We start from the raw sequence: 18519 nt of genomic DNA on the forward strand, positions 1-18519 counted from the left end.
TCAATGCCTGCATTTGCTCTTTCATCTCATCGTTTGCTTCCTTAATCATTTTAATTATGTACATTCTGAACTCCCTTTCTGTCATTTCTTCTGCCATGCTGTCGTTGGATTCTATTGATGTAACATCTAGATTTGTTTGGGGCATTTTCTTCCCTTGTTTTCTCATATTGTTCAGGAATCAGTGGGTCATTAAGATATTGCAGATTTCCTCTATCGACTTATAATGTCCCTGAAGATTGCTAGTATATCCCCTCTTATCCTTCAGTAGCCTGAAGTCTTGGAGGAAGTTGATAATGCGGAGCTCCACGAAGAAGCTGCCTCTCTAGTGTGGTGACCCTCAGGTGGCGTATATTCCCTACTAGTGGTCAGAGGTGTCTCCACTTGTTGACCAATGGTCATCCAACGGGGAACTAGGCTGCGGGCTGAGGCAAGGCCTATTTGTGCTTGTGTCTCTGGTTTAACCGTCCCTGTGGGAAAACCTCTCCCGGTAGGGAAGACTCACTCGGTGGGAACGTCTCGCTGGTCAGTTCCCCTCCTAGAGGTTCCCCTCAATCTACAACTACCGCCTGGGCTGGGCTGTCTTCCTCTGCAACGTTCCCAGGGGCACAGACCTACCTCCTGGGCCTGGGAGCCTCACCCTTCGCAGGCAAGTCTCCTTAGGCTGCCTCTCCCAGAGAACCTGCCCGCAGTCCTGGAAACTTCGCTCCGCCCCTAGGCGTCTCTCTGTGCGGCTCTTCCAGCAAGAAGCCACCTAGCTCCTGGGACCCTACTCTGCACCTAATCGCCTGGCTATGCGGCCCCTCCTCTGAGCCGCCACCTGGAGCCCTGTACAATAGCTCCCATACCCAGAGACCCGCCACACACCTCCTCCACCGGACAGCAGCCCGGTTTCCGACGCAGTCACTAGGAGTCCAAGCAACTCACTTCGCGTCTCCTCCTCCCGCCAACCTCCCGTAGCCCTAGGCAGTCACTCCAAGCCCAAGTGACCCACCCTGTTCCTCCTCCTCCCCCTCGGGGTAGCCCCCCGGGTGTTCAGGGGCGGTGGCTCCGAGACCAAGTGACCCACCGCGCTCCTCCTCCAGGCAGGCCACCGGTGTTCAGGAGCGGTCGCTTTGAGTGCAATCAACTCACCACTCGCCTCCTCCTCTGGCAACCGCCTGTGGCTCTGCTGCAGTCACTCCTAGACCAAGCGACCCGCCGCACTTCTCTTCCTCCGGGCAACCCCCCGGTGTTCAGAAGCGGTTGTTCTGAGTCCAAACAGCTCGCGATGCAGCTCCTCCTCTGGCAACCGCCTGTGGCTCTGACGCAGTCACTCCTAGACCAAGCGACCCGCCGCGCTTCTCCTCTTCCTCCGGGCAGCCCCCCGGTGTTCAGAAGCGGTTGTTCTGGGTCTAAACAGCTCGCCCCGCAGCTCCTCCTCAGGCAGCTGCCCGGAGTCCCAGTGGTTGCTCCGAGTCCAAGCGCTGTGCTGAGCCGCCTCCTCTACGATGATCCCAGTTGTCTGTGTTTACCGCTCCAGTGGGGGGAGGGGCGTCTCGCCGAGCAACTTCACTTCACAAATTCCCTGCGTTCCGGGGCTACCGCCCCATCCGGGACGCCTCCACAACGGGAGAGACTCACCCGGCGGCTTTGAGTTGGTCCCAAGTCTCTCACTATCTCCTCATTTGAATCCTGCGTCCTGGAGCAACGTGAAATGCCTACTTTTAATCTTTAAATGGTATTTTTTGTTTGTTTTCTTAGGCTCGATTCCTTTTGTCCAAAGTGAACCCTTCTCAGACACACAATAACCTGTATGCTTGGGGACAGGTAAGAAATTGTCAAGTATTTATGAAGGAGACCACGTTCCTTCTTAAAAAACCTGTTTTAAAGTCAGAAAAACTGGGATCCTTTTATTTCAGAGACAGAATAACTTGGGTATTTTGGTAAGTATAAAAACAAAAGAACCCTTCAATTGCTATAGTTGTGATGTGGGGAGCTGCCTATGTGGGTCTCCCTCCATAGTCCACAGTGTCCATTTGTCAAGGTCAGCCAGGACAGAACACAACACTGGCTCCAGTTGGCTCTCCACATTCACATGGCAAGTCCTCTCCCAAGACCACAGGGCAACTCCTGCTTACCATTGATTCTGTCTTCTCTTCACTTTTCAGCCTTCTTCCTCCTTGGTCTAATTTTTCCCAGCATTTGTCTTTCTCTCACATATGACTTTTTAAATTCTATCTTCTTAGAACCTTTTTAAAACTTAGATAATTATAAATTTACCTACAGTTAAAAAAAAAATACAGAGATCTTCCACACCTTTACTCATTTTTCCCCTGATGGTAAAATCCTGCAAAACAATAATTCAGTATCAAAGCAGGATATCAATATAGTCAAGATGTATATTTCCATCACCATGGGATCTCTCATAACTCTCTTTTCATAGTCAACACTCATTTCCCTCCTACCTACACCTCTTCTTTAATACCTGGTAACTGCTAATCTGTTCACCAACAATGTTATAAATATGAAGTCACACAGCATATAACCTTTGGAAATTGGCTTTTTTCTCTCAGCATAATTATATAGAGGTTCATCCAAGTTGTTAACATGTATCTATTTGTTCCTTTTTACTTGCCGAATTATAATCCACAGTGAGTATAGCTGTGTCCCAGCTTGTTTAGTCATTCATTCATTGAAGAGCAGCTGTTCTACATTCATGTACAAAGTTGGGGTTTTTTTGTTTGTTTGTTTTTTTATTTGGTAGTGCTAGGAGTTGAACCCAGGGCCTCACACACTCTACCACGAAGTTGCATCCCCAGTTCTTTTTTATTTTGAAGGTCTTTCTAAGTAAAGTAGCTGCAGCTGTTTTTGAACTTGTGATCCTTCTGCCTCAACCTCCTGAGCTGCAGTTACAAGCATGTGCTACCATGCCTGGCTCAGATTTTTTTTTTAAACATAAGTCTTCATTTCTTTCCGATTAATGCTCAGGAGTACATTTGTTAGGTCATATGGTAGTTACGTATTTAGCTTTTAAAGAAGCTACCAAATTTTTCCAGAATGAGTATATAATTTTTCGTCCCTACTAGCAATGTATGAGTGATCCAGTTTCTCTGCATCCTTGCCAATGTTTAGTGTTATCATTGTTTTTATTTTAGCTATTCTGATAGGTGTCTAATGGTATATTATTGTGGTTTTAATTTACATTTTCCTAATGTCTAGTGATACTGAACATCTTTTCATGTTCATTTAACAGAGGTGCTCTGCAACTGAGCTACACCCAAGTCTTCTGATGTTTGATTTATAGAAAATGTCCAAGGTTGTAAGTTGCATTTAGTAGGAGGAATAGAAAAAAATTATATTATCAACTCTAATTCCCAGAACTGGAAGTCCTCTTATAACACTTTGATCACATTTACATTTTTCTAATTGTAACAGTACAGCTTCATTTTAGAAAATTTGAATATTTAGAAAAAAGAATAAGGAAAATAAAATTACCTATAGTTACTATTTCTAGCTTCTTTCTAAGTAATATATGTATATTGTCTGTGTGTGTGTATATATATATATAATATATAAATATAATGTATGATATATAGTATATATTATGCATATTTATTATATTTGCATCTGATTAATACAATATAATATATATTAAATATATGTATATTACCTGTTTCTTTACAAATCAAGGTTTCTATCCAGTTCTTTTCACAGTGTTAATGAACTCATAAGCGTTTTCCAATATTACAAATATCCATCTGTCAGAGGAGATGCTGACTTACTCAACTCATCTGTGATGAGTACATCATTCTCAAGCTCCTGTTGTGAGCAGAGCACTTAAGAGCTGGGGCTTCAGTAGTGGGGCATACACAGGAGGAGATTGTGTGGGCCTTAGGGAGCTCATACCTGGTGGGGAACTCAACTCCAAATGAGCCCTCAGAACCATGAGAGAGAGCAGAGTAGAAAGGCTGTGCTTGAAACTGTGTCTTCAGTGGGTAGGGGTGGTGGCCTAGTCTCAGTAAATCACAGAAGGGTTTTGAGAGGAAATTATGCTTCAATTCAAAGTAGTAGTAGTTAGCAAAGCAGAGAATGGGGGTGATGGGGAGCAGAGGTAAGACCTGTGAGAGTTCTGAGGTGGAAGGTATTTAACAACTTGTGAGTTCTCACCACTTTTCAGGTATCTGTCAGTAAGCCTTTATCATTAAATTTCAGGAAACTGGAGCACCCATCCTAACTGATGATGTCAGCCTGCAGGTGTTCATGGATCATTTGAAGAAGCTGGCTGTCTCCAGTGCCTGTTAAGCTGAGGATGAAACCAGGAAACTGAAAAAAACACTGTCAGATTATGGTCACAATTGTTTATAAATGCTTAATAACATTCCTTTAACTTTTCTGGCAGATTTTAATAAATAATCAAGGGAAGTTTTATATGTAAGTCTTCAAATTATAATTTATTTGTATTCTTCATTTGTGCCCTCTTCCTGTACCATAAAATTATGAAGTCATAAATGTTTTGGTACTTGAAGATGTTTATGTGCTTTTTGTATCTTAAGTATTTGAGGTCTATATAAAATCAGAGGTGATGTATTTTGGCAGCTTGTTCAAATGAAAATCTTCGTGATCATAAAGGAAATGAATCTGGAGGATGAAAACATTAGTTAAAATAATGCTGATTTTAACAAATTTGATTTCCTGAGGTATCTCTGTGTATGTATATATTAACTCCCTCAAACGTATTTCCTGAACTTAATTCTTATTTACTGTCCAGATGTTGAGATCAATGGAAAGTGTGAAATGTGTGAAACTCTGTTGAGGCAGTGTGGAGGGGTGCTTCCCTGATTCACAGGTAACTTCCATGTCAAGAGTCCAGCCCAGGTGGACATCAAGAATGACTAAGGGGAAGCCAAGTGTGATGGTACACATTTGTAATCTCAGTGATGTGGGAGGCTAAGGCAGGAAAATCACATGTTCCAGGCCAGCCTGGACAATTTAGGGAGACCCTGTGTCAAAATAAAAGTTTAAATGTAGCTCAGTGGCAGAGTGCTTGTCAAGCACACACAAGGCCCTGGATTCAGTTCCCAGTACTGAGAGGGGAAAAAAAGAAAGCATAAGTGGCTACAGCAATAAATATACAATCTTAGGTATCAAGTAAAATAATTTGGACAGGTATGGTTTTTTAAGTCAAAGTAATACTTATATATGGTCAAAACACTTTATCCTAAAGAACTTATAACAAGTTAACAGTTCCCTCCACTCTAAACCTATACTTACTCTTCTGACAATTTCAAGACCTTCTCTTTCCTTGTATGTTTTTTGTTGGTGTATTCAAGTTTAGCAGGTTATCTTTCCTCTTTTCATAGAATGAGAATATTAAGATCTTTGTCTCTACTCTCTAGTTTTGATCAGCTATACCTTTATTTTTACATTATCAAGATTGATAAAATCTGTATTTTGGCCTATAACCATAATTTTGTTTTTCTCTAAGTTGATTGTGAAAGCTAATAAAGAACATTTATACAGTTTTGATGATGTAAATACCGTTCATGTCCAGTTCAGGTGGTGAACTGGACATTTTTTCCTCCAGAGGTTTGGTGTTTCAATCAGTCCCCATGCCACTTGAAGAAACATTCCAAATGACAAAAATCAAAGTCAATTTCTTCTGTGTTCAACATGCCACATGTTGGCTTGCTTCTCTTTTGGTTTATGATTTCCTAGCTTTGTTTTCCCTGGAATTTCCCTTTTGGGTTGCTTTTTGAGAGAAGTTATTTTTTTCTCTCTGATTACTAAGAAATTCCAGCTAATTCTATTGAACAAAGTTCATTTTTTTTCTTTAGATGTGTTTGCTTTCTAGAAGTGGTACATAACTGTCACCCAGGAATTTCTTTCATTTGGAATCCTGCATTAGTTCCATTCTACCTTTATCACATAAGGCATTTTGCTATCTCAAATGACTTTTCCTAAAAAGAGTACATGGGAAATAATTCATCGGATCTAGGCATATCTGCAAGTTTATTCTGTTTTCAGATTTGACAACTTCACTGAATCTAAAATTCTAGGCCCCAAATAATTTTCTGTCAGAACTTTGGTGCCATTTTTTCATTCAGTCAACAAATAACTGTCCAGTCTTTGCTCTGTATGGAGTAGTCTTCTAGGTGCTGGTAATATACCGAATGACATAAATATTCCTGCCTCCATGGAGCTTTGTTCTAGTTAGGGAAGACCAACAAATAAAAAATTAGAAGTAAATGACATTAGAAGGTAATGAGTGCTCTATAAGAAAATGAAAATGAGTTCTCTAGAATTTTATGTCTGGTGTCTTTTGTGGTTGGCTTCTTTCATAATTCATTTGAGATTCTTTCATGGTGCATGTTTCAGTAGTTCCTTTTTATTGTCAAGTGATATATTCATTTATACATTCATTAGTTAATAGACATTTGAGTGGCTTTTTTTTTTTTTGCTACTATGAATAAAACTGAACATCCATTTACATGTCTGTGGACACAGGGGTTTTCATCTCTTGGGTAAATGGGAATGGAATGTGGGTTGTATGGTAGGTACATGTTCAGCTTTACAAACTGCCAGCTTTGCTAACAGTTTGTTAATGTTTTGTGTTCCCATCAGTAAAGAGTTTCAGCTTCTTCAAATCCTTGCAACTTTTGGTATTCTCAATCTAAGTTTAGTTATGCTAATAGATGCTTTAATATTCGTTTCTGTGATAACTGACATTCCTGTGCTTATTGACCACTTATACATCTTTTATTGAATTCAAATGTGTTTTTTAGTTGGGTTGTCTTTTTATAATTAAGTTGTAAGGAGTTCTCTAACATTCTGCAATACATATATATCCTTGTCAGATAAATGAGTTTCAATAATGTTATTCTGTTTTCTCTGCTGTGCCTTATGAAGAACTAAAGTTCTAATTTTGAAAAAGTCCAATTTATCAATTTTTGCTTTGCGGATCATGCTTTTTGTATTCTAGGAAATCTTTACTACCAAGGTGGCAAGGATTTTCTCCTATGTTTTCTTCTAGGTTTATGGTTTTAGCCTTCACATTTAAGCCAGTGACCGCTTTAGAATTAGATTTTTGTAGGTGTAGAATGCCAGTTTTCAAAGGGTGGGCAATGTGAAGAGTCTGGAAGGATACCAGAAGAAATTCCTGTCGTCTGCCCCCTTCCTACCCTACTGGACATTGAACCCAGGGGCGCTCTACCCTTGAGCTACACCTCCAGCCCTTTTTATTTTGAGGCAGGGTTTCCCTAAGTTACCAGTCTGACTTCAAATTTGAGATCCTCCTGCTTCAGCCCCTGGAGCAGCTGGGATTACAGAGCTCCACCTCACTTAGCTGAAAATGTTTTTCAGGTGTTGAAAAGTAGCAGTGTCAGTGTCAAATGCTCTTCAGAAATCAAGTTTAAGTTTAAAAGCTGAAGGTGCATGGAGTCAACAATGTTTTCATTTTTTGAGACATGGGCATGGTTTGTATAATGAAAGATAAACAAGTCCATAGAATGAAAATGAGCGCGGGGTGGGCATTAGGATATAATTGATGGGAAAGTTCCCGCGGAGGTTGAAGAATGTGATCCAGAGCACAGTGGAAAGATTGGCTTCGACTTGGAGGTACCCAGAGTTCACCTAGAGTTCCAGACAGGAAAATGAGTGAAGAGTTGCGGCGAGAGAGAAGTGGTATCCTTGAAAATATGCCAAGTTGAAGAGAAATGGAATTAACCTTTTCAAATACCACCATATAAGAATGGCATTGCAATTTTTCACGTGAGAGGTTTCGGCTCTGAAAAATTAGCACCTGTTCCCCACCACGTGGTTTGTACGGTAGCTAGTACGAAGCTTCGCACCGGTCTCTGACCCTAATATTTCCCTGCTCAAACATGCAAGTGGAGAACGACTTTCGAACTACACGCCCCAAGATGCATCGCGCCAGAGCAGGAAGTGGCCGCGGGACCTGTTTCTCATTGGTGGCGGCGGCTCCTGTAACCGACCGGTGCGAGGACCCGCTTCCGCTCTGTGCTTCAGAGGCCTGGGCCTTAGGCGGGACGGCGCCATGCACCCCGGACGGGCCGCGTCCTGGTACCGGCGGATGTCTGTGGTCTACGCACTGGGCACCTGGACACTGTTGGGTTCTGTGTTTTACAAGTTCGGCCAGAAAAAAAAGCCACCAGGTAGTGTTCCCCAGGCCTGTCTCCTGACGCGCTGCCATCCTTGGGAAGTTCCCAGGGGGTCATGGACGAAATTTGAAGTTCCAGGTTTATTCTGCAGAACTAGACGAAGCGGTGGCTTAGAGCCATTTGTTATAATGGCCCTGCAGAGAACTAAATGTCAGCATCTGCTTTTAAAATAGTTACCTGAATCTTGTTTTTTGAATAAAATAAATCTGTAAAGTCCAAGATGGAATTTCAGAGACCTGACACGGCAGCTTAACCAAGTGATGCTTTGAATCATTAGCTCTCGTCGCATATGGCGAGCAATTTTAAGCTTTTTAGCACCCTAGGACTGTTAAAGTCTTCCCAGTTACTGGACTGATTAGGGAATCCCTCAGTCATTAAATAAATGCTGGAACTCTGTAGAGTTGGAAAGGTGGTTAGTGTGGTTGCCAGGGGCTGTGAGGGGTGGGAAAGAATGGGGAGTGACTGCTACAGGTATGGGTTTTTGTTGTTGTTTTATTTTGCTTTGTTTCATACTGACGAAAATATTCCAGAATCGCTGATTGCACAAATCTGAATATATTAAAAAAACCATTGAATTATTTGTTTGGTACTGAGGATTGAACCCAGGGGCGCTTAAGGCTGAGCCACATCCCCAGCCCTTTTTATATTTTATTTAGAGACAGGGTCGCGCTAAGTTGCTTAGGGCCTTGCTAATAAGTTCCTGAGACTGGCTTTGAACTTGGCGATCCTCCTGCCTTAGCCTCCCTACCGGCTGGGAGAATTGTATCTTTTAAAGTGAGTTAATTATATGTTATAATATAATTATATGTTATAACATATATATATATATATATATATATATATATATATGTCAATGAGTGTAAAACCCGTGCTGAAAGTGTTACTTGTTCATGAATAGTCGTCTAAATGTACACACATCCAGTATTATTTATGTCCAGTAGTTAAGTGTTTAATATCTAATTGTCATGTTTTTCCTTACTTTTTTTTTTTCTTTTTTCTCAATACGGAGGATTGAACTAAGGGTTGCTCTACCACTCCCAACCCTTTTAAAACAATGTGGTAAATTCTGAGACATGGTCTCACCAAGTTACTGCACCTGGCCTTACACTTGAAATCTTCCTGCCCCAGCCTTCTAAATAGTCTTTTTGTTTTTCAAAGAAAGAAAATACAGGCATCTGATGGCATATTTCCAGGTCTCTAATGATTGCTTCATAAGTTAATAATTGAGGTGTTCCTTTTTTTTTTTTTTAAGGTGATGAAGTAGAGCAAAAGGATGTCTCAACAAGTCAAATACCTGAACCCCCAAGAGAGTTTTATGTGGAAACAATCGTCACATATAGAGAAGATTTTGTTCCATTTACTAGGAGGATCCTCGACTATTTGAAATCATGGACTGGTAGTTCTGGATCAGAATCATGATTGACTGTTGAATTCTGAAAACAAGAACTTTGGTTCAGCATTTAAATTTCATAGATGACTTGGTTTTCATCTTATGTTTGTAAAAAGTATATGTTTAATTTTACTATAAAATAATCATGTTACCATGTAATAAATATTTCTTTGAAAGAAACTAAACTTAAATAATTTAAGAAATTATTCATCTATTTTTCCACAAGTGAAAAGTTGGTTTGAAATTTCACATTGAGAGTTTCCATAAGCTTAGTTTCCTAAAATTATTTCATGTAACTTCATATTTTTTTCATGTTGCTACTAAACAGAGCCTTAGTGGTCCTTTCAAGGATAAGATTCAGGACTCAGTGGTAGTGTGCTTGCCTAGCATGCATGAAACCCTGGGTTTGATTCCCAGCAACACACACACACACACAAAAGATTTAACAAAATCTTTGTTTAAGTTGGGATTCACAGCAGCCCTCTGAGTACTATTGGGTTCTGGGTAAGAATGTTATGAACTCTTGAATTAAATAGACTTGACCTGTTCTTTAGAATCAATGCAAAATCTCTGTTCCTTTAGCAGGTATGGGTTATAGGCCAACTGGCTAGTTCTAAATTCTGGCTAGTTCTGTTCTAAAAACTGAGGGTGACATCCTCACTGGTCACTTTGGGTTGCAAGCAACAAACCCACACAAGTGAGCTTAAATCAAAAGTACATTGGGAACACAGAATTAATGCAGAGAGTATGTTGAGGTCTTCAGGGACCTGACACTAGGAACTGGAGAGGAAGCAGCCACTCACTCAGTCAACCTGTGCTCTCTGCCTTGTTTATTTTCCTGCTGCACATCAGCTGCCTTTTCTTCTCTTTCTGTAGTAATAGAGCTAGCTTTAGAAGACACTGCTTCCCAGCTGCAGTGCTGAGTTCTGTTTAGCCTTTCCTCACTCCAGTGTTTGACCTCCACCCTCTACAGCACTATAACCTTCAAACCCTCATCTTGATTTCTCATTTGTTGGTTTCACCATATGGATGACCTGAGCATTGCTTTGGTGCAGTCAACCTAAGTGACAAGGATTCCAAAATAGCAAGAAACAAGAGCTCCAGATGCCAGCAGCAGAAACCTCAATTTCTCAAGTGATACCAGAGATCGAGTGTGGGTCAGTGCCATTTGGGTGTGTTGGGTCTATTTATTTGGTTGGCATCAAACTGTTGAGCAAGAAATAGCAGTGTATACAGAGAAGGTGAGAAGCAAATCAGACGTATGGGAGAGATTGAAACTATAGTATGAGCCTGACAGAAAACATCTTCCACCTTCAGTGAAGTCCAGAGAAACCAGAAAGGCAAATGGTTGAGGGACTGACATCTGGCAGATGAGAGCCGTTAATAGGTCACACCTAGGATAAACTTGGACTTCTCACCAATTTACCCAGGGTCCACTAACTAGTGTGGCCCAAGAGCACATTTGAGTTAGTTTTTTTGGGATTTAGCTGAGTTTATTGGCTAGACCTAATACTTCTCATTTAAACCTAGACATCACTAAATTCAAAATCCATATCCAGCTAGCATGGCTGCTTGGATGTTCTTAAGTTACCTTAAACTCATCTGTCACTTAAATTGCTACTTTTACCTCAAACTTCCTCTTTTCTTCCTCAGGGTATTCAGTTGTAAAATCAGAAACCTGTCACTCCAGACTTTTCCCTTTTCCTGTTCCTTCTCACTCTTCTAGTCACCTAGCCTGTCACTTCTACCTCAAATACAGTTATGTTTTTTAAGGAGAAAGGAAAATACTCCAATAAAGTCAGACATATAGATAAAATGTACAAATTTCTTTAAAATGTTATTTTCAGTTTTTTTCATGGTAATAGAAAATGTCAGTAGTTCTATACTCATATAGGAGATTGAATAAGATATTAAAACAATATTCTCAAAACAAGTTACATTTTCACATCTGAAATTTTCTATATATGTGTATATATATGTATTCTATATATGTATATTTTATATATAACCTTTTTTCAGAAAATAGATAAAACTACTCAAATACAGCTCTGTCATTTAATGATGCACATATTCTGAGAAGTGTGTTGCTAGTTGATTGCATGATTGTGTGAACATCATAAAAGATTTTCACAGTTCTAGCTGGTGTGGCCTGTCACCTATTCGTTTCAGGTCACAAACCTTTACCACATGTTACTATACTGAATAGGAAATTATAACACAAGGATATTCTAAACAGCTAAACAGTAAAATACAGAAAAAAAAATATTTTTTAATGATACACCTATATGCGGCAACTACTGAGTAGAGCATTCAAGACTGAAAGTTGCTCTGGCTGAGTCAATGAGTGGCAAATGGTGAGTGAGTGTCCACCCAGGACATAATTGTGTACTACTATAGACATAAGCACTGAAGTTAGAAAATTTTTTCTTTAATAATAAATTAGCTTACTGCAATTCTTTTTACTTTATAAACTTGGGGCAGGGGGCTAGGAATTTAAACCAGGGGCACTTTACCACTGAGCTACATCTCCAGCCCTTTTTATTTTTTATTTTTAGACAGGGTCTTGCTAAGTTGCTGTGACTGGCCTTGGATTTTTGATCCTCCTGTTTCAGCTTCCTGAGTTGCTGGAATTACAGGAATGGGCCACCACATCAGGTTTAAGTTTAAAAATTCAAAACTTTTTGGCTCCTTTGTAGGAACACACTTTAAACACAGTACAATTGAACAAAAATACTTAATGATTTATTTTCCCAGTACTGAGCCCTCTACCACTGAGCTACATCCCCAGCCCTTTAATTTCATGTTATTTTTTATTTTGAGAAAGGTCTTGGTGAGTTGCCAAGGTAGGTCTTAAACTTGGAATCCTTCTGCCTCAACCTCCTGAGTTGCTGGAATTACAGCTTGCATCACTGCATCTGGCAAAATATTTCTTTTATCTTTATCCTATATGCTTTTATTTAAAACATTTTTTAAATTTTAAGCTTTTCTGTTTAAGATATAAACGTACACATTAACTGCCTACACAGGGTCAGGATCATCAATATTTCATTATCTTCCACCTCTACTGGAAGGTCTTCAGGGCCAATTGACACATGAAGCTCTCACCTCCTACGATGACATTGCTTTCTTCTGGAACACCTCCTGAAGGACTTGCCTGATACTCTTCTTGCAGTGATGTTACTCTTTTCCAAAATACATGTCCATGGTGATTTATTTGGTTTCTTTCTCTTTTTTTATGGTAGATTTGCTTGTAAGCAGATAACACATGAAAAACACTTCTATTAATGAAGACCTTTGGGTGTTGCTGTCCGTATTTTCAAACTCTAAGAGCTTGTCAAGGTCTCCAAAAGCTACTAGACCACTGGTTGTGCATTTTCTTGGGGATTCTTTTGCTTTTAACACAGTTTTCCATTCTCTAGCCTCTTCTTTAGCTATTATTTCACTAGGCAAGTTTTCAACTCCATTATAATCTTATGGAACTACTGTCCCATATACAGTCTTTCATTGTGGTGCAGTGCAGGACTGTATTCCACTTCATCCCCTACTCCCCATTCCCTTTGCCACTTCCCTAGTTTAATCCTCCATCCCTTTACTCATGTTGCTTTTAATCCCTACTCTCCTTGTCTCTACTTCAGTCACTTCCAGGTGATTCCAACACCATTAATCAGCATGGCTTTCTTTAATTAAAAAAAAATTTATCAAAACAACAAATGTGGTTTTTTTTTTTTTTTTTCCTTTTTGCGGTGCTGGGGATTGAACCCAGGGCCTTGTGCTTGTGAGGCAAACACTCTACCAGCTGAACTATATCCCCAACCCCTAACAACTGTATTTCAAAATATAAAATAGTGCTCAAAAGTTTATAACAACAACAACAACAAAAAAAGTTTTTCATTTGCCCTTCCCTATTTTCAACTATTAGCTATTTTTTCTGGTGCGTTCATATTTCTAAATTTAGTAAGTTTTTACGATTTTTTGATTTTTCAATCATATATGCTGGCCTGCCTTCCTTCTTTCCTTCCTTCCTTCCTTCCTATTGGAGATCGAACCTAGGGACACTTTATCTCCAGCCCTTATTGTTCTTTTTTCCATTTGAGACATGGTCCCACTAAATTGCTTAGGGCCTCACTAAGTTGCTAAAGCTGGCCTCCAACTTTACATGCTCCTGACTCAGGCTTCCTAGTTGATAGGATTACAGATGTACACCACGGTGTCTGGCTCACCCTCAGCCTTTTAAAAACTATTTTGAGACGGGGTCTTGCTAAATTGCCCAGGCTGGCCTGGAACTTGTGATTCTCCTGCTTCAGTCTTTTGAGTAACTGGGATTACAGACATGAACCACTGCTCCCAGGTCAGAGAAGCGTTTTAAGATAATAGTCTCTTTGCTCCTGGAAGTTGAAGATGAAGGAATAGTAAGTCACTACTTTTCTGTGAATGCTCTAGCTTTGCTAAATTTTTTGGAAGAAGAAGAAATACATTTTGCTGTTCTACTACACAGCATCATGACTATAGTTTATATACTATATTTTATCCAAAATAGCTAAAATAGAAGATTTTTCTTTTATGCGGTGCTGGGGATCAGAGCCAGGGCCTCACTGGGCACAGTGGTGCACACCAGTAATCCCAGTGATTTGGGAGGGTGAGGTAGGAGCATGACACGTTTAAGGTCAGCCTTAGGAACCAAGTTAAAGGATTTAAAATGGAATTCAGAATTTCCATCCCTGTGATATAATAAAACGTTTTTCTGGTCATTGTTCTGGTTTCTGGCAAGGAACTTCTAAAACTCTTGCCCAAGTGATAGATCGTATCTGTTGCACATGAACCCCTTGATCATACCTGAGCTTATATTAACAAGAACAATCTAGGATGAGAACTGGTTCCTGGAAAGACCAGTTGTGTGATTAGAGTGCTGGAACTTGGAGCTAGACATACCTGAAGGAGGGCAGAGGATGGAGTTGGAGATTGAGTTCAACCAAGTAGCCAATGACTCAATCGCCCTTAAGGTGATGAAACTCCAGTTAAAATCCTGAACACTGAAGCTTCGGTTTCCTCGTTGGTGAACATGCTGATGTGCTCAAGTGTGAAGAAACCTGATTCCACAGGGAGAGAGAACAGATGCTCTACATTTGGAACTCTCACAGACCTTGTCCCATGTGAAATTTCATTTGACTGATCCCAATTTATATCTTTTATAATAAAACCATAATTCTGGGTATAATACTTTTTTGAGTTCAGCAAGTTATTTTAGAGATTTATCAACTCTGAGGGGGTTATTATTATTAATGTCCTGATAGTGAAGTCCTCCCCCCTTTTTTGGACCAGCATGCAACCCAGGTTCCTAGATCATATGTAGTCTCTGTAAAAGTCTCCTTTAATCTGGAACAGTCCCTTAGACTTTCTTTTCCATGACACTGGAGAAATCCTGACTAGTAATTTGTTAGAATGTTCTTAATTTAGGTTTGTCCGATGTTTCTTCAAGATTGAATTCAGGTTATACATTTCTTTTTTTCGCAGAAGTTCCTTAAGAGTGACATTGTGGCCAGGCACAGTGGTGCACACTTTTAATCCCAGCAGCTTGGGAGGCCGAGGCAGGAGGATTGTGAGTTCAAAGCCAGCTTCAGCAATTTAGCGAGGCCCTAAGCAACTTAGCGAGACCCTATCTCAAAATGAAAAGTATAAAAAGGGCTGGGGATGTGATTCAGTGGTTAAGCACCCCTGGTTTCAATCCCTGGTAGGAAAAAAAAAAAAAAAAGATTGACATTGTGTTTTTCTGAAACAATGCAATATTGGGATGTCTCATTACTGTGATGTTCACTTTGACCACTTCATTAAGGTTAATTTTGTATTCAGTTTTTAACATTCAAGCGCACTATTTTTAGAGGCTTTCAAGGTGAAGACACACTGAGATGAAATCAATCTGTCTCTTCCTTCTTTTTCTTTTTACACACCAAGAAACTGCTCTTCCACTGAGCTATATAAATGGAATTATTTTTTACCAATGATAATTTGTTAGGGTAACAGTTGCACATTCCAAGCACATTTGCATAGTCTTATTCGAATTCCCTAACAACTCCATGAGAGGGCTAATTGTTAGTATTGTAAGGAGGAGTTAGAATTCTAGAATCATATACCTATTTACCATTATGACATGAATAAATCAAATACATACTTATAATACTTATATAATTAAATGGTTATTTTAGTAGCAGATGCTTTTGTATTTGGTAACTGACTAGCTGCAGAGGGAGAAAGGCAAGGGAGGAATTTGGAAGCATCTGGAACAGAGGAGTGGGAAAGAGGAAGGAGAAACACAGGAATAGGAGAAACAGGAATATAGGACTCAGGACAAAGTTGGGACTTAGCAATGATCGGGTTATTAGGACTGGGGATGGGAAAAAAAACAGTGCAGAGACTGCAGTCAGTCTGAGCAGAGAGGAGTTTGGGCAGGGGTGGGAGGCATGGCCAGGGGTTGTAGGATCCAAGAGCTTAAGCGGAGCTCTGCTGTTGATGGGGCGGGGCCTATGGAGGACGGGCGGGGTTGGGGTTAGGTCGCTGGTAGGCGTGATTGACGTAGGCGGGACCAATCGGTGGGTGGGCGTGGTTGACGTGGGCGGGTCGCTGCCGACCTGGTCGAGCTGGGCGCGCTTCCGGGTGTCACCCGCAGAGGGCGCCGGTCGCGGAGTCGCCCGTTGAGTCGCGAGGCCAGACAGCGCGGCGCCGCCCCACTCGCCCCAGCCGCCGCCATGAAGGCCGTGGTGCAGCGCGTCACCCGGGCCAGCGTCACAGGTCAGTCGGGCGGGGCCGGGGCCGGGAGGAGCCGCCCCTGACCCCCGTGACCCGCCGTCCCGCGTGGGGGTGCCCCCGCGCCGTCCTTGAGGGCAGCTGCGGGTCCCCGGTGAGCTCGGCCCCCGCACCCCCGAGTCCCTGTCGGCTCCGGGGCAGCGCTGCGGTCGGCAGCGCCCCGCACGTGCCTGGCCGGCGACCGCGCGCCGCAGATTCAGGAGCTCCGTTTTCGGTTCAGCTTAAGCGCACCTCATCGTCGTTATCATCGTCATTTTTCTTTCTTTCTTTATTTTTTTGGTCCTGCGTACAGTGTAGCAGAACCTGCGAGCATCCCCTGGATGGCTCTTAACTACACTGTTGCACAAACAACACGTAGGGAGCATTTCCGGAACGGGGACTCCGCCTTCTTCCCACTGCTCTACCTTGAATGCTGCAGTTTTGCCCCTTTTTTGCACATCCCAGTTTTTATGGAGCTTGACTCTGGATAAAAAGCACAGAGGTGAAGAGTTGCTCCTCCGCTGAGCTCTGACAGTTGTGCACACACACGTGACTGCGCCTAGACTAGATGCACAACGTTCCCAGACAGTGGATTCGGGTCTTCCCCACTGCTGAACCCTGTCTCTATGGTCAGAACCTAAAAAATTCGAGATGGAATATTTCTCTTTTCTAATTTCTGTGGACCAGGCCACCCAACCCATTAGTCATCACTTGAACACTCTAGTTGGAACATCAGGGGTCCAGATAATTAATGTAGATAGTGTAGTTATTCTCAGTCCTGAAACTTTGGTTTGAAAGGTATTAAAAAAATTCAAATGACAGATTTTATATTGTCTTTAGTCTTTTAAATTATTATTGGCAATATTATATTGTTTAAAGCCAGGTGTGCTAGCTACCCAGGAGGGTGAGGCAGGAGGATGACTTTAGCCTGGCAACCATCCTGGGCAAAATAGGGAGACATTCTCAAAAAAAAAAAAAAAAAAATTGTTTTAATAAAAAAATTCCAGATATTCTTTCCTTAAAGCCCGTCTACACCAAATATGTGTTCTTGAGTCCACGAAGTGTAAGTGTAAATACAAAACAACCCCCCCCCCCCAAAGAAACAAAATCATGGGTTTAGATCTATTTTCCAACCCTGTGTGATTTGTAAACTGTTCTGGTAACTTTGGTTTTGGAAATGATCTTGGAATAATAAGGGGTAGGCCAGAACTGGGGTTCTTGGAGTTTTCAAAGGGTTTATAGCATTTCAGTTAATATTTACATTCACAAAAACTGGGGTAATTCATAGATAAGACTTTGCTTATTTGGGAGAATCTTGCTGTCTGCTTTGTATGGTTATCACCAACAAATTTAAATTTCTGTCCCTTGAACCAATTTCCGTCCTGCAATCTGGAGTATTGAAAATATGTATTCTATGAGATTTACTGAATGAATTTTGAGGGTTTTTTATTTGGTTGGTTTTGGTGTTGGTACTGGGGTTTGAACCCAGGGCCATTTTACCACTGAACTATATCCCCAGACCTTTTTATTTTTTATTTTGAGACAGGGTCTCGCTAAGTTGTTTAGGGCCTCACTAAGTTGCTGAGGCTGGCCTGGAACTTGTGATCCGCCTGTCTCAGCCTCCCAAGGACTGGAATTATAGGTGCATGCCACCGCACCTGGCAGAGTTTAGTTCTTTTAATTTACTACCTAAATTGTAGGGAGGGGGCTATAGCTCAGTGGTAGAGTACTTGCCTAGTATGCATGAAGCTCTGGGTTCATACCCCACCATCAAACAAACAAAACAAAACCCCTCTACGTTTAAATTGAATACTTTTTGTTAAAGCAACCAATCTGTGAATTAAAAAAAGATAAGGGGTTAAATTGTGGGAACGTGTTAGTTATTTGGAAATTCTAGATTGGGGAACCATGGAATTCTCAATTTTGAGGGACCCTTGAGTTATCCAGGCCTTCTAGTTGAGTTGTAATGGCGAAGGATCTCTGATTCCCCAGGAAATGTGAGTTGATTCACTGAAATGTAGTAGCATATGAATGGCATTTCATATTAGGGGTTTTTAAAACATCACTTCCTATTTTATGGCAAGGACAAAGTATTAGAAGTCACATATCATGTTATGTGGCAGGTTCACTTTGTAAGATTGGTCAGACACATTTGGATTTTTTACAATGGGTTATTTGTTAAATTTTTTTCTTTGT

At 41.0% G+C, this 18519-nt stretch overlaps 3 protein-coding genes across 5 annotated transcripts in view; all 3 read left to right on the forward strand.

The window, feature by feature from the left end:
- Window positions 1–5503, forward strand: part of Sec23b (SEC23 homolog B, COPII coat complex component) — a 43136-nt gene extending 37633 nt beyond the window's left edge. For all 3 annotated transcript variants that reach the window (XM_047539761.1, XM_047539762.1, XM_047539763.1), the window contains 2 exons: window positions 1741–1806; window positions 4192–5503. In XM_047539761.1, the coding sequence (XP_047395717.1) occupies window positions 1741–1806; window positions 4192–4281 (156 nt within the window). In that variant the 3' untranslated portion in view covers window positions 4282–5503. The remainder of the gene's footprint in view (window positions 1–1740; window positions 1807–4191) is intronic.
- A 1915-nt stretch (window positions 5504–7418) lies between these two features.
- On the forward strand, window positions 7419–9746 carry Smim26 (small integral membrane protein 26). The gene is made up of 2 exons (XM_047539764.1): window positions 7419–8150; window positions 9409–9746. The coding sequence occupies exons 1-2, from the start codon at window positions 8033–8035 to the stop codon at window positions 9573–9575; spliced, it is 285 nt and encodes a 94-aa protein (XP_047395720.1). The 5' UTR covers window positions 7419–8032; the 3' UTR covers window positions 9576–9746.
- Window positions 9747–16163: 6417 nt separating this feature from the next.
- Window positions 16164–18519, forward strand: part of Dtd1 (D-aminoacyl-tRNA deacylase 1) — a 205099-nt gene continuing 202743 nt past the window's right edge. Inside the window, exon 1 of the mRNA XM_047540692.1 lies at window positions 16164–16329. Coding sequence (XP_047396648.1) covers window positions 16287–16329 — 43 coding nt within the window. The 5' untranslated portion in view covers window positions 16164–16286. The remainder of the gene's footprint in view (window positions 16330–18519) is intronic.

This window comes from Sciurus carolinensis, chromosome 2, assembly GCF_902686445.1.
Source record: "Sciurus carolinensis chromosome 2, mSciCar1.2, whole genome shotgun sequence".
NCBI classification, from domain to species: domain Eukaryota; kingdom Metazoa; phylum Chordata; class Mammalia; order Rodentia; family Sciuridae; genus Sciurus; species Sciurus carolinensis.